The sequence below is a fragment of the Cygnus olor genome, chromosome 11 (genome assembly GCF_009769625.2).
Source record: "Cygnus olor isolate bCygOlo1 chromosome 11, bCygOlo1.pri.v2, whole genome shotgun sequence".
In the NCBI taxonomy this organism is placed as follows: domain Eukaryota; kingdom Metazoa; phylum Chordata; class Aves; order Anseriformes; family Anatidae; genus Cygnus; species Cygnus olor.
In genome coordinates this window covers 19510432-19524908 of record NC_049179.1, presented here as the reverse complement: position 1 = coordinate 19524908, position 14477 = coordinate 19510432, and the positions used below count along the sequence as shown (strand labels likewise).

At 46.7% G+C, this 14477-nt stretch overlaps 1 protein-coding gene across 2 annotated transcripts in view; it reads left to right on the top strand.

The window, feature by feature from the left end:
- The window catches only part of MEGF11 (multiple EGF like domains 11), a 286501-nt gene that overhangs the window by 264472 nt on the left and 7552 nt on the right, over positions 1 to 14477 (top strand). The window contains exons 25-26 of one of the 2 annotated variants that reach the window (XM_040570532.1): positions 5537 to 5603; positions 11810 to 11866. In XM_040570532.1, the coding sequence (XP_040426466.1) occupies positions 5537 to 5603; positions 11810 to 11866 (124 nt within the window). The remainder of the gene's footprint in view (positions 1 to 5536; positions 5604 to 11809; positions 11867 to 14477) is intronic. The other variant, XR_005823454.1, reaches the window with a different exon arrangement.

The window sequence follows — 14477 nt, the reverse complement described above, 5'->3', positions numbered from 1 at the left end:
AAAAGGATCTGGTATTTTTAGGTCACTTATCAAAATGTATGGCCTGACTTTTCTTTTACATCTCCCACCATCTTACTTATTCATGAGAATGCTCTGCAGTGCTAAATAGCTGAGGATGGCCAAAAATACGCTGCTTCTGTCTATGCAGTTTTCTAGCCAAGTAAGACAAAAGAGCATATAAAGCCCCTAATGGCTGCCTTAACGAGTTTCATTTCCTAATCAGTTTGTCTGGTGCCATTTCCACTTTCTGCAGGGAAATGTGCGCAAGTTGTACTTGGAGGATTCATTTCTTTCTAGTGCCAGCTGGGGTCACAAAGGAACCAGCACAGATGCAAAATGAAAAAAAATGGCAGAGGAATTCTCTGAACTGCTGAGCCAGAGCCTTGGATGTGTTATCCTCCTGTGCTTAAAGGAGATCATGCCTCGAGGCGATGGGCCGGAGCCATTCCTCTATCACTTCTTTCAGAAAGGCAGCTTGGGCAAAGGTACAAAGAGAGGGCAGTGGGGAGATGCAGCCCCACTCCAGTTTGAGAAGCCATTCTCTCTCGTGCGCTCTCCCTGCCCCTCTCATCCTCTTCTCTCTTTCTGTGTCTCTCCTCTTCCCTCATATTCTCTCTGCTTTATTATCTCTTCTGTTTCCTTTTACATCCGTTTTCCTGCTTTCCTTTCACACCGTCCTATTCACATAATTTTTGTTTTCCTTCCTGCTGTCCCTGCTTTCCTCTCCCAGTCCTGCCCTGGCCCAGCAAGGCAGAGGCTGGCAGCAGGGCACCGGCACGGCCGTGGCACTGCCCCTGCTGCTGCCACCAGTGCGCCCAGGGGACACTTCCCTCAGGAAGCCAGGTGGGCAGGGGGGCGCTGACTGAAAAATCTGGGAGGTTCAGGACTTCAGTTCGTGAGGCAGGTCTGTCTCCATAGGAAGGGAGCAGTGCCAAGTCTTCCTGACTCTCTTCTAGGACCAGGGGGGAAGGTATCTCACCTCCATTTCCCCTCCGCCAGACAGATATTTGGCTGCTGCTTAGGAAGCTGCTCATGCCCTGAAGGTAAAACCTGAGGACATTGAGACAGAAGCAAGCAGAGGAGTGAAAGGCCTCCTGGTGTATACGGGGCCAGCTGGTTATGCAAGGGGAGTGCTGGGGCTGCAACACAAACACAGGCAACAGCAAGTGGGAGGATAAGGGGGAGCATATGAGAAGAGACTAAAAAAAAAGGCTTGGCTTCTTTTATCTAGCAAAATGAATGCTGAGAGGGAGTATGATTGCCATCTATAAATACATCAGGGTAAACACTAGTTGGGAGAAGAGCTATTTAAGTTAGATAACAGAGCTGGCACAAGAACAAATGAGGATGAACTGGCCATGAATGCATTGAGGCTGGTAATTAGATTTCTAACATCAGATCAGCGAGATTTTGGAACAGCTTCCCAGTAAGACTAATGGGACAAAGAAATCTGATTACTGTTAAAATGGAGCTTGATCAGTTATCTAAGTGATTGTGTGCCAGGGTGTTTGCAGTAAAAGGCGGCTGGACTCAGGTGCTCAGTGATCAGAGCTCTTCCCCAAAACCTGCTCCGGCTGCCAGCAGGAGCCGGAGGGGCTGAGCTCTGTCTGTGCAGGGTCCAGGAGGTGGCTCTGCAGCTCTGGGCCTGAGGAGGAGGCAGAGGCTCCTGCAGCTCAGTGCAGGTTGTTAATTATCAGCACCGTGCTACAAGTAAATATGTGTGAACTTGCTAAGTCAGCTCGAGTGAAATGCTGGCCCCATCAAAGTCAGTAGGAATTTTACTGTTAGTTTAAGGGAAGCCAAAATTTAACTGCCTATTAGCTCCTACAAGTAGGTGTTCCCTTTACTGTTGTGACTCATGCAGCCGCAAGTTCTAGTGATCCTGCAGATTACTAAAGAGTAAGGTGCATGAACCCAAGTAAATTTGTCATGTGAATTACTGCACCAAAATTTTTCAGAATGGATACACAGAAATGTGCACTTACCTTCATACCTGTGTCTTCACATCAGAGCTTTCAAGGCTTGAGTTAGAAACCAGATTTTTTAATATTTTTTTAAGATGCTGAGGACCTATTTCTCTCAGGAGATTGGTGGGACAATTCACAAAACCACTCGGTGCTGCAAGGCCAGCTCTGTATTTGAGGTTTTGAATTGTTCATGACTGTAAGAATATTTATCACACTTTTACAAAAGGCTGCAAAAGTGTGTAAAAAAACCCTCCGTGTAAAACACGAGGGTGCTGCACGGGCGTGTCACGAGCACATGGAGTATCCTCACCTTGCTCTTCTGCAGAGCTCTTAGTTCCACCCTCACTCCCTCCCAAAGGAGAACAGCATCGCAGCTAGAGCCCAGGTGTTGTTGGTTTCCACAGACATCATAAAAATCAATTGCTATTAGATGTCCTGTCCTGAATTTTTAAAGCCAGCAGATTTGCATCTATTAAAGGAAGTTCTAAATTCTACCAAAGACTTCACATAAAATTAGAAATTGCAAAACAGAGGTCACTGGAAATGGTCTGACTGGATATCACCCAACTAATAAAACCGAATTCAACCACCAAAAGCATCATAAAGTAGCTTTGACTAAAACTTGCCCAAGAAAAAGAAGACTGCAAATATAGAATCAGTACACCCTGTTCAGGAGGGCCCTCTGAAACTGAGGAACAGGAGCTAGGACTGTGGGCACCCGAAGACAATAGTCAGGAGAAGCACTTATCAACTGCTATCCTTGAGGAGAAAGGTATGATGGAATTTGTGCCAGCACTTATTTGCTTAATTACCTTGGAGTCCCTGGAAAATCTGAGCATTGACAAATAGCATGCTGGTGCTAGCGTGCCGCTGTGATCTAGCCAGCTATCTCAGAGGGACAGATAACAATTTTGCTTTGCTCGTGCAAGTATCTCATTGATCTTAAAAGAAAAGTTGCCAGGTATGAGGTAGATTTATCCAAGTTGCTAAAATTACAAGCTGGGATTTTTAGTGGGCAAATTTACTATGAAGTATTTTTTCCTCTGGAAAAGCAATTTTGCTTTGCAAATTGAAGTATCTTCTATCGTAAGGAAAAATGTTAACAAATTATAGTGTGTTAAGAAATGATAGTAGCACAAAGAGACAGCTATAATCACATTTCTTCATAATTACTGCATTCTGAAAAACTTAGAAATGTCCCCAAATCATTTCATTTAAAAAAAAAAAAATCAATTCTAGCCCATAGCTCTTCACGCCAAATTTCGGGTTTGTGAGCTGATTTATAAATCCCGCAGAAACAAGGCTTTTAATAGAAACTCGGAGACTTTAAGAAGTGTGATCTAAATGGTGCAGCTGGGTTGAAAACCAGCATTTGTGGCACTGCTGCAAGGTTTAAAGTAAAGAGAAAGCCACAGGCTCCACTGGTGGAAGCTGCCGGTGCTGGTAGCGGGGCTGCTCGGGTTTGCACTTGAAAATGTGAATGAACAGAACAGGGCACAGCAACTGGGCAGCAGAGCCTGGGTCTCGGGGGCAGGGGGGGCTCCTTTCAAACCCCGTGTGCTGGCGTAAATCTTCCTTCGTGTGTGTATATAAATGTATGTGGGCACACATACACACACGTCTGTGTTCAGGGGGAGGTTTGCAGTTGGTGTATTCACACTTTTGGGTGTCCTGAATCTTCCTCCCAGGCTGCAGGGCAGCCCGTTTGGAGCACAGCTACGTGCTTTCCAAATGGTGGAACTTATCCTTGCGAAAGATTCGGCTGAACAGCTCTGAAAATACTGCGCACTTGCTTGTAGCAAGACCCAACTCATGTGCTTGCACTCCCCTTCTGCCTGTGCCTGTGCAGTGCCTGCACTGTGCTTTCTCTGTGCCTGGGTAAGCCAGTGCCTATCCCATTTGGGTTAAAAACACATCAGACCGCCTTCTGCATCCTGAATCGATGGAATTCAATCAGCAGGATTCAGTCAATGAGGGCAAGCTTTTGCCTCTGGTTGTTACAAATCTTCCCCCAAATGAAACCCAGTTTCTGAGATAGGATAAAAGCCTCTAAATGTCAATATGCAGGTTGTAATGTGTAGTGGAGGTGTCCTAAATGCGGTGCTCCTTCTAGAGAGGAGCACTTGCAGCTGCTTTGCCTGGAGATAAAGGAGAGGCCTCGGAGCTTTGCAGGCTCATCCTCAGCAACCCAGCTTTGGGAAAGCTCGCCCACAAACGTCTGCCTGGCCGAGAGGGTCAGGCTGGTGCCCTGTGCCCAGCTGCAGGACGGACACCTGCCATGCCTGCAGTGTTATGGAGGAATTTGTGCCCCCAGGAGGCCTCCCGAGCCCTCCCCAGCTTGGTCACTACCTAACCCACAGGGCAGAGGACTGCATGGCTGAGGCTGTGTCCCTGTTACGTGGCACAGAACAGTGTCCCCAGCCACTGCGTGGGACAGCAATTTGTCCCTCCCCATCTGGCTGTGTTTCCTATAAGGAAAGCTCAGCAGCGCAGCGTTTGGTCCACTATGTCTCTGCACAGCGCCCAGGGAAGGCAGGTGAGAATAGCTTCGGGGGCTGGGATTTCATCTCCCAACAGACTTCAGCACAGCAGAAATATTTTTTTGTTCCAGGTCTTAAAGCCCAGTGCGAAAGCTAAGCAAAAATTAATGAGAGATCAGGAAAAATGAAACGTTGTAGAGAGCAACAAGGGCTTCACGACTTTAATTCTGAAGCAGGGTTGGGGTTTGCCCTTGAACTGACACTTCCTTCGCTGTGCTTTCAGCAAGGCTGGCTTTCAAGGGAAAAGTTTCAAGGTGGATAAGCAAAACATGCATCCCCAAACCGGTCCGATAGGAGCTTTCCCCACCTTCACGGCTGTGCAAAATCCCCGTCCCTCAGGCAGACACGTTGCTTGCCCCTTGGCGTTGCGTTTCAGCATTACCTAGCTCAAGTGAGATTCCTGCAGACAAATCCAGACCTTTTTGACACATCCTTCAGGCAGCAGCAGCCTCCTCCAGCTGGCACCGCCGCGGCTGTGCCCGTCCCAGGCAAGCGGTGCTCTTCCAGCACTGCACCTGGGTGGCAGCCCCACGGCAGATCTGCATGGGGCATTACGCCTCGTTATTGCCTAAGTTATTTTCCTTGAATTGAGAGAAATCTTCGAGCCATTGTTTCCCTTTTAACCGAGTATGCAGATGTATTAGCAACCCCCCCCTTCGTTCCAAACAGCGCCTGTCTGCATGCTGTGTAGGTGGCTTTGATGCATCCATCGCCATCAGTTATTTTGGTACTGCCAGCATGTCACTCCCTGTACACGGGCATCTGAGTCGTGATCACCCGTTATTCCTGGAAGGAAATCCTGTATTTTCCAGCATGCTTGTGTTCGTTGCTTGGTGAAGTGACTTTCCTTTGTGATTTTCCCTAATGCTAGTGAACAACTGTCAAACTTCACGCAGATAAAGATCTGAAATGGTGAGGCCAAGGTAATATACATCTCCCATTTTGATTCATGACATCAGTGGGCTGAAGTCTTGGGTGGGAACTGTCTGTTTCTTTCAGCATTAACCCATTATCATACTTTTTGAACAGCTCAATAACAAAATCCTTGACAGAGAAACTGCAGACTGGAGACCCTACAGCTATCTGAATGAACTAGGTCAGTAATTTTTAAACAATTTAATCATTTTGGTAGGCTTTAGAGCAATTTCAAATCCCAATTAGCCTTTCATAAAGGCATTAACAATAATGAAAAATATTGGTGTTGTCTTTATTTCACTGTCAGAATTGCCAGTAGTGAAAGATCAAGATTTTAAAATTGTTTCCTTTACCACAAACCACGGATTGGGGAAGCAGAGTCAGTATTCGCTCTAGTCTCCCGTCCCAGGTTGGCCACTTGGATCACTATCTACCTACTCTATAAATGTTTTTGTTTTTTTTTTAATTTCAATTTGGGATATTTTTTTTCATGCTTAATAAAGTTTAGCAGTAAATACTGGCATCTTGATAAAACTCTGGAGCCTCTGGCAGGAGCTGGAATGTGTGATAGACACTGTTGTCTCCCAGTCCATCATACAGTGGCCATTTTTCATGCAATTTTGAACCACCAGCCAATGCAAACAAGCCAAGAATGAATCCTAATCACCCTTTCTGAGTTTATTTTCCCTGGCTTCAGTTTTAAGAGGGATTTTAGCAGCTCTTATCTCAAAACCTGTCCAAATTTAGTGCTTTGGATGCTATTTGTTTTCCTGTCCGAGCACTTGGAATTTACTTTGACCATGGCAGAAAACATTTGCCCTTTCCTTTACTGAGATTACTAATATCCTACTGGAAGTATACAGTGTGAGGAAAAGTGAAATACTAAATGGAATTATGTGGAATTATGGGATTTTTAAGGTGAGCTGTCTCACCACCAGGCATCATGTCTTGCCTGTGCTCTTTGGTAACACCCCATACCTTGCTCCAAAGAGCGAATCTCCTCTGCATCAGGAAAATCACAAAAGTGTCAAGCTTCAATGCAAGGCCTTTTCCATCATTATCAACCATTTAATGTTTTCTTCTTTATAATAATCTGCAGAACTGCTCTTGTGCTTATCTGTATGTAACATGGAGAGTTGGGGGGAAATCAGGATTTCCAAATGCTCCACAAATCAAGTTAATTTTCCTTTTACCATTTTACAGCTTTACTCACTAGCTTTATTTATTTTTATCTTGTTGCATCCTGTACTCCGTGAGTGCCACATTTGTCCTACATTCCTCTATTTTATTTTACTAGCAGAAGTGATGCTCCTATGGTAAGAATGACGCAGACGTGATAAATACTTTAGTTAAGTGATCTCCAGCAAAACCAGTCACATTTTTTCCATGGCATTTTTCAGCCCAAATATGTTGTTTTGATATACGTTTTTCCATTTTTTTTCTTCCCAAATATGCCTGTTTTGCACTAATTGACAAAAATAAGACTTTTTTTCTCCCTTTCCAACATGAAAATTTGTTCACTTATGCTACCTGTCATAATGCTGAGTTCTAGTTTAGAGCAAAACCATTTTTGCGTTAAACCGTAAAATGTTTTTTCATTTTGTGGTGTTGCTTTTGTGCAACGAAAGTGGCAGATCCCATTTATATGTGCAACTTTCAGAAGAAAGTGAAAAACTTTAATTTTGAATTGTAAACGTAAAATGTAAGTGAAGCCTAATAAGGTCAAATGAGAGCTCTTGACCTTTAAGCCACAGTATGTATAGAAGTATGGAAGGGTTAAAGAGGTGTGTCACCTTCTCATCCCACCATCAGCCTCAGCTTTTAGGGCACAGATGCCTCAGATCAGGTGTTGGAATAGCAGCCAAGCATTGCACACAGCTGAACTTGGTTTAAGTAGTTAAAAGAGCAGTGGACAACTCCTGTTATGACCCCATGAGATGTTACAAAGAGCAGATGTGTAAGTGCGCTAGAGGCGGGGAAGAGGAGTTAAAGGTAACTTGAAGAGGAATTCGGAACTAACAGGAAACCCCTGAACTCTCCTGGTCACCCCCCTGGTTCCTCAGCCAGCAATTCCACTGGCTGAGGCAGTGGCCCCAAAGGGCAGGCTCTTTGTGAGCATCAGGCTCACAAAAATGTCTGTAGGCTTGTTTGAAATCACAGCTGTCATAAATACAAATTACAGGTGGGGGAAGGAAAACTGTAAGTATATCCATGTGAAATTAACTCAGACACTCGTCTTTTAAAACCTGTAATCAATTGGAGTTTTCTCCAAGCAAAGCGTCTCTCTATCTGCGTGTAATAGAGGACCAAAGAAATGCTTTCTGGAGATGCCACGTACTTTCCATTTGTCTGTGTATCTCATAAAGGCAATCACACAGATAAACGGCACACGAGTGCTTTAATTAACCCCTCTTTGCTCTCCTCCCTCTTGCAGGCTGCAGTTTTACAGCTCTGGAAAACACCTTCCGACTGCTCAGTTTGCTTCATTGGCCTTCACTGAGTCAGGGGGCATTCCCCAGGCAGTGTAACTGGAAAGGGAAAGAACAGGAGATGTCCTCTGAGGAAGCAGAGTAAGGGCTGTCCATACATAATGGATGTGTGTTTGGACCAAGGAGCAGCCCGTTTCAAAGTCCACCGTGGTCCTTATTTCAGATGCATGTCACGACCAGTGCTACAGCAGCACAGATCAAGGAGATGGAGCAAACATGGCAAGAAAGGGGGCGAGTGAATCAGCCTGGTGCAGCACTGCCTTCCTGGGGAGAGTGCAGGTCAGGGGGCCAGAGGCGGCTGTGTGTGATGCTAAGAAAAGCTGTTTAATCACAGCTGAGGACCTAATGCAGCTCCTGCCTCAGCCAACGTGCATATTCCCTCTAATATCAGTGGGGCTTTCTTTGAGTGCAACAGGCAGAAATGGTGTAGAGAAACAGGTCTTACGTATGTGTATGCATGTCTATACATATATGGTATATATATACATATATACTAAGGTGTTGTCTATACATATATAGTATATATATACATATATACCTAGGTGTATGCACTGTCCATATATATCCAGTGGACCTTTCCAGCCAGCAGGCATTCTGCCTCGGTTCTGCAGAGCTCAGTCACCAGGTTTGTATTCTCTCCATCTGCAGGCGCAAGGAGCAGAACAAAGCCTGTATTTTCACTGCTGGCACATTTGCTCACGAGCTTCAAATATCAGTTTGTCAGGCTTTTTTGAAGAGATAATCACATCTGCTAAATGGACTCAGAGCCTAGTGACGAGGACATTTCAGACCCTAACACCCTGTGCACGAGCAATTCTTGTGGACGTCGGTTTGACAGATCGGAGTTTAGAGGCTGTGGTGCCAAGGAGAGGCAGCATCGACACCTCTGCTGCGTGTCCCTGCTGTTGAATGCAGCCTAGCCCTGCCAGCATCAAGGAGTGGCTTGTCTCTGCATTTTCTATTCAGTCTTTTGTTGCAGAACTGGAATTATTTGCCCCATGACTAATCTCTCTTCCCATAGTCCAGCCTACATTAAGCAATTGCAGACTCCAGCTTCAGCTCCAATTCCAAGCAAGTCAGAAGTCTTAAAACACCTACTGAGTTTAGAAAAGGTTGTTATGCTCATTAGCTCGAGTGGTGGGCTGCAGACAAGAATGTTTTTATCTGTGATATGATTTCTCTTAACAGCAATGCAGAGACCGAACTTGTGATTTGCAGCACATCTTGAGTGGCTTAAGCTGTGTTTATTCCAGGGGACCAAAGCCACAAAGTTTGATTCAGAGCTGACTTTGTGTTTTCTCAGTCAAGAGGTGTAGAAAAATATTTCCAGCTGAGACTCTGATTTCACCCTAGAACAAAATTTAGCTTCAAACTTAATCCTAAACTTCCCTGACGTGCCAGATTCCCGGCCTGATTAGGCCACACGCTCCTTTTCCACATTAACTACTTCTGCAGTTTACAAAATAGTGTATCCATCATTCATTTCACCTCTTGAGAATTGCAATGAATACATAAAGCAAGTTATAAAAACACAAAAGTAGAGCAGGCATAAAATATACCTAAAGGCAGAAGTAAAGGGAATAGGCTGGGAAGGGTTCGTGGGGTTGGGCAGCCCTCCCAAGGCAGCACCAGCCCTACCCGTGCCTTTCCCAGCAGGTATGTTTTTATTTTTCTACAGATACACTGAAGTGAGAACTGAGCAGAAGTGTGCCAAAATGCAGTTTTACAGCTTCTTCTGGGCAAGTACTGCCTGTTCCCAACTCTAAACAAAAATCAGGCTCACTCAGCAGCAGCCTGCTGGCCTGGTGGGTCTCAGCAATCTGGGCTTGCTCGGAGCAGGCACAACGATCCCTGCTGCTGCAGAAGCCCACCCAGTGCCTGACATTTCCAGGAGGACTGGTAGGAACTCGCATGGAGCTGAGCTGATGAAATATGCTTGGAAAGTGGAGTCCTTCCCCTCTGAGACACCGACGGTGCTGGTTGATATTGCCACATCCTCCCGGCAGCCCCAGGGCTCCAGCCTTCAGTCAGCCTTGACAGTCACAATGGGAACATTTCTGTAAAGATCTGACAAGGATGCTCAGATCAGATGATTCTTGTACACGACTTGCCTGTATACACAGATTGACAGCTAACCATTCCCACGGCAACCTCTGCTTAGATAAGTCACAGTCTGCATGGTCCTTACTCTAACCACCGGTACCTTCTCACTAATGCCCAGTGGTTACGAAGGTGCTGTCCTACAGGCTCACTCCTATGCTTTTTGCTGCTTGCTTTGTCTCTGTGGTTGATATTTTGAAGTTACTGGGGAGGACTAGGTCATGGTCCTGAGCAAAATTATTCATCCCTGTCTTCTGCATCCTTGCCGGAGGCACCCTGCGTGTCCCCGAGCGCTGCTGGGTGTTCCTGCTCTGGGGATTTGCTCAGCCCAGCCAGGAGGACGTGTGACCACCAGGGACGGCCATCAGAAGCTCTGCAGCTGGGAAAGGGAGCACCAGCCCTGTGGATGGGAGCCAAGGGACGAATTAGCTTCACCCTATGCACTCAGGATGCTGCCCTTGCAAAATCCAGGAGAGGAAAAAAGCACACAGGCAACACTCTTCTGTGTGAGAGCCTCCCTGCTGTGCCAGGCCTGCCCAGCCAGTCCCACCCTCTGCGTCTTCATCAGGGGATGAGGCTGGGAAGGGGCTCACGCTGAGTGGTGGCAAACAAAGCAGAAGGTGCTCAGACGTCTTTTTGGGTTGGTCACTCTTGGCCCACAGGGAAAGAACCCCCATCAGAGGGGGCCAGCTGTGTACCACCAGCACCTCTCCTGTGCTCTGGGGTGGAGACTGAGAATCAGAGCAAAGGTTTTGTCTGATGTGCTTTTGGTTGTCTCATTTAGTGACTTTCCTCATTTAGCAAAATACAAAGCTGTCATGAAAAAAGGTTTGGTGCAGCATCACCAGTGGTGGTGACAGCTCTTTGTGCAGATACCAGAGGAAAAGCAAGGACAAATAGCTGGGAGACCTCTGGGACATACTGTTTGCAGGGCTCTTTCACCAGCATAACTTCACTACTTTATTGGGAATGTCATAAGCCACAAAGACATTTCTGTCTCGGTAACCAAATTTGTGTTGATTTTGCTAGTCAATAAGGAATATCAGACTCTATAGTTAAAAAGATTTAAAGGCTTCCATTAGATTTTCCTTTGAACTGATTGATATCTAGGATAAATGTCAGTAGTGGAAACAGAAAAGGTACCTGGCCCCTTCTGCCCCTGCCTCTGTAAGCAGTACCAAGCTCGTATGGCATTGCAGAAGTCTGCTTTCTGCTCTCTGACTTACTGCGTTTTCAGTCTGCTGTAGTCACTCAGGGACTGTTGTCACATCCGATATTGAACTATGCAAATTTATAACCAAAGCCATACAAAGTAATTTAGAAGGATGGTATGCAGCTTACAGTCTCGGGCTGCGAATTAAATAACATGCTATCCACAAATGAAACAAAGCCTAAAATTAGTCACAGAGTAACGTAACATGACTTGCAGACTCAGGTTTGGAAGGCTTTGTTTAGGCTTCTTTTCTCCACCTACCCTAGCGTTTCAGTAATGAACATACCAGCAGACTTTTTTCCCTGTTCTTCTGATGGATAGCTGTCCTTGGTAATGAGCACTATGCTGCTCCAGGAAAGCCCTCCCTCCCAGGGAAGCTCTTAAGTGTATGCATAATTTTAGGCAGGCACAGAATCCCCACTGAAGCTGAGTGCATGCTTACAGCTGAGGATGTGCTTAAGAGCCTCCCTAAATGAGGGCCTTGATGTACAATTTAGAGGAAAGACTATATGCTGCTCAGTAGTCAAAGCAATCCAATTTACATAAATATTTATTTCTTTTCCATTATATATCATTTTTATGCAGGTGCTTGTGGGATGGATAGACGTCAGAACACATACATAATGGAAAAAAGCTTCAAAGGTATGGTATCCAGTGCCTGCAGTCACCCTGCAAAGAGTGTGAGGAGGGTGTCGTAGAAGAGGTGAGCTAGGAGACCTGAGCACCCCGAAGAGTGGCCGTGCAGAGGCAGAGAGGGACAGAGCAATTACAAAGGACGCTCAGCTGGCAGCACCCGACTCCCAGCCGGATGCCTGGGCTCCATGAATTATGGAGGCATTATGAATTATGGCTTTACATGGCCGTAGGCTCCTGCCTTGGCAAAGCAGCTTAAAAAAAGGAGGGCTTTGCTGCAGGGACAGCGCAGGTGGAGCTGTGTGGGCAGCTCTTGTAGGACCTAGCAGCCATCCTACAAGGGCTTTCTGGTGGCAGTTGCTGCCAGTGCGTTTCCCTGCCAGGTTGCAGCTCCGTAAGGCTCCCAGCCATCTAGAAAAACAAGCTGACCCTGCTGTGTGGCCTCCACAGAAGAGATTTATAGCAGAGCTTGGGAAACGACCTCGCTCGGTACATTGACCAGCCACGCCAGCACGAAGCAATTAATGGGCTCTGACTGGGGCTGGTCTAAAAAGGGAGCACGGATGAGCCATGTGAACAAGGCCAGGGATTTTAGCCTTCAGTTGTCCTCCAGGTTTACATTCAAAACACTCCAGCTGTGCACGGACTACAGGAGCACTTGGCACAGCGCAAGCACTGGAGAGCTCGGCTCTGGCCACAGTGCCGTAGCTTTGGGTCTCAGCCCTGACCGGGCTGGGGTTTGGCACACAGCTTGTGGCCCAGGAGGTGGAGCAGGGAGTCAGCCTCATTCAGGACAGTCAGGTCTCAGGGTGAGTGCTTTGAGCTTAATTCGAGGGTGCTGTGTCTGCATACACCGGCTGGGGGTGTCCTTCTGTCAGCTGAGTGGCAGATGCTGCCCAGCCTCTCTGGGCACTATGCTTGGGCTGGTGTCAGCTGAGTAACGGTGAACGCGGTGCCTCATGTTCAGCTGGGTATGAGACAGCCACTGGTCTGCCGTGGCCAAGGTGTTACGGAGCAAGACCTTTATCTGCCCCAAAAAGGATGCCAGTGAATATGAAGCAGGACCACATTAAAAGTGATGATCTGTTGACAGCCAGGCCTAGAGCACACAAACCACTTTGTAGTCTGCTAAATAAGGTGATATACTATTAGGCAGAGCATGCCCTTATAACACAGCATCACTAAAAGAAATGAATAATCCATGACCAAGACCCTCTCCATAAAGCTAAATTTAAAATATTACGAGAGTTATGCATGTGTATTTGACTCAATCCACTGGTTTCAGCTCTTCAATGATTCAGAAAAAACAAACAAACAAACCTTATTATACGGAAGTTAGTTGTTCTTTTTACAAGGAACTATTAATTTCAAGGTTAGTTTAAACTAAATTACTGTATTTGCAAAATTAAAAAACTGCTTTGAACACATGCAGCTAGACCTCCTCCCGAGGAGACAGCCACACAGAGGGGCTGGGTACCGGTGGGACAGGGAGAAAACAGCACAGTGGAAGGGAACTGTGAAATGTGTTTTCTGCTGTTATATGGTGTGTTCATTGACTAGGATCTGAGCCGCTTGCTTTACATGCTTGGCTCCTTAATGATTCAAACGCCGGGCTGAGAAGCCGTGGCAGGAAAGTTGATGGGGCCGATGGGGCAGCCACAGGCAGCAGTGAGGGCAAGGAGCCAGGGACACGGGCGCACCCCTGCCTTCCTCAGGGTTTCGGCAGCTCAGTGGGGTCTTCGTGTTGTTGGCTATCTTAGGAAGTTGTTTGGGGAATAGTCTCAATGGGAATGAAAACCTTGGAAATGTCATAACTAACACAGCTTTTAGCCTGCTGCGTCAATGTAATAAAGAAAATAGGAGAAGGGAACGTGCGGACGAGCAAGACCGTGCTGCTCCCGCTGCTGGGCGCAGCTCTCCTTGCCCTGCCAGCCCTGCATTGGCCCTGACTCACCCAAGAGATGGACAGAAAGCATCTGCTATGCCAGGTCATTCAAAAAAACACCCAGTTTCAAACACGCCGGGTGCCTGAGCCAGCTCCCAGCACCGGCAAAGCAGCAGCAACCCACTGGGGCAGCATAGGCCTGGATGCCCCCATGCCCCCCCGAAGCCCTGGGCCACATCATGACAGCGGCTGAGCTGTCACAAAGCTGTAAGAGCAGTTTTCCCTGTGCATGCTACCCACTGATACCATTTCCAAGCTTTTCTTTGCAGATGAGTCCTTTTTTCTTTTTTTTTTTTTTATTTTTCACAATGAATGCTGATGCACTGGTGGAATAATGTGACCTCAGGCAATAGAATTTAAGGAAATAAAATAAGTGCCCTTTGCGTGATTCCCAGTAAAATCCCAGCAGCTAGAAGCACTAATGCACGCAGCGGCTCGGGGCGTTGCTTGCTGTGAGTCACTTGCTTGTTGCACAGGAATGTGTCCCGCAGCTGTGTCATGCTCACCCCCCCCCCCCCCCCCCAAAAGCAGAAGGAAGCTGTCGCCGTGCTGCTGTCCTAGCAGCAGCGAGGGTTGGCCAGCCTAATGAGAGCAGCCAGAAAGGCAGGCTGCGCTGAATGTCAGCCATAAATGCGATTAAAAAGTGGGAGAGCGTGTTTTACCTGTGTGCACTGT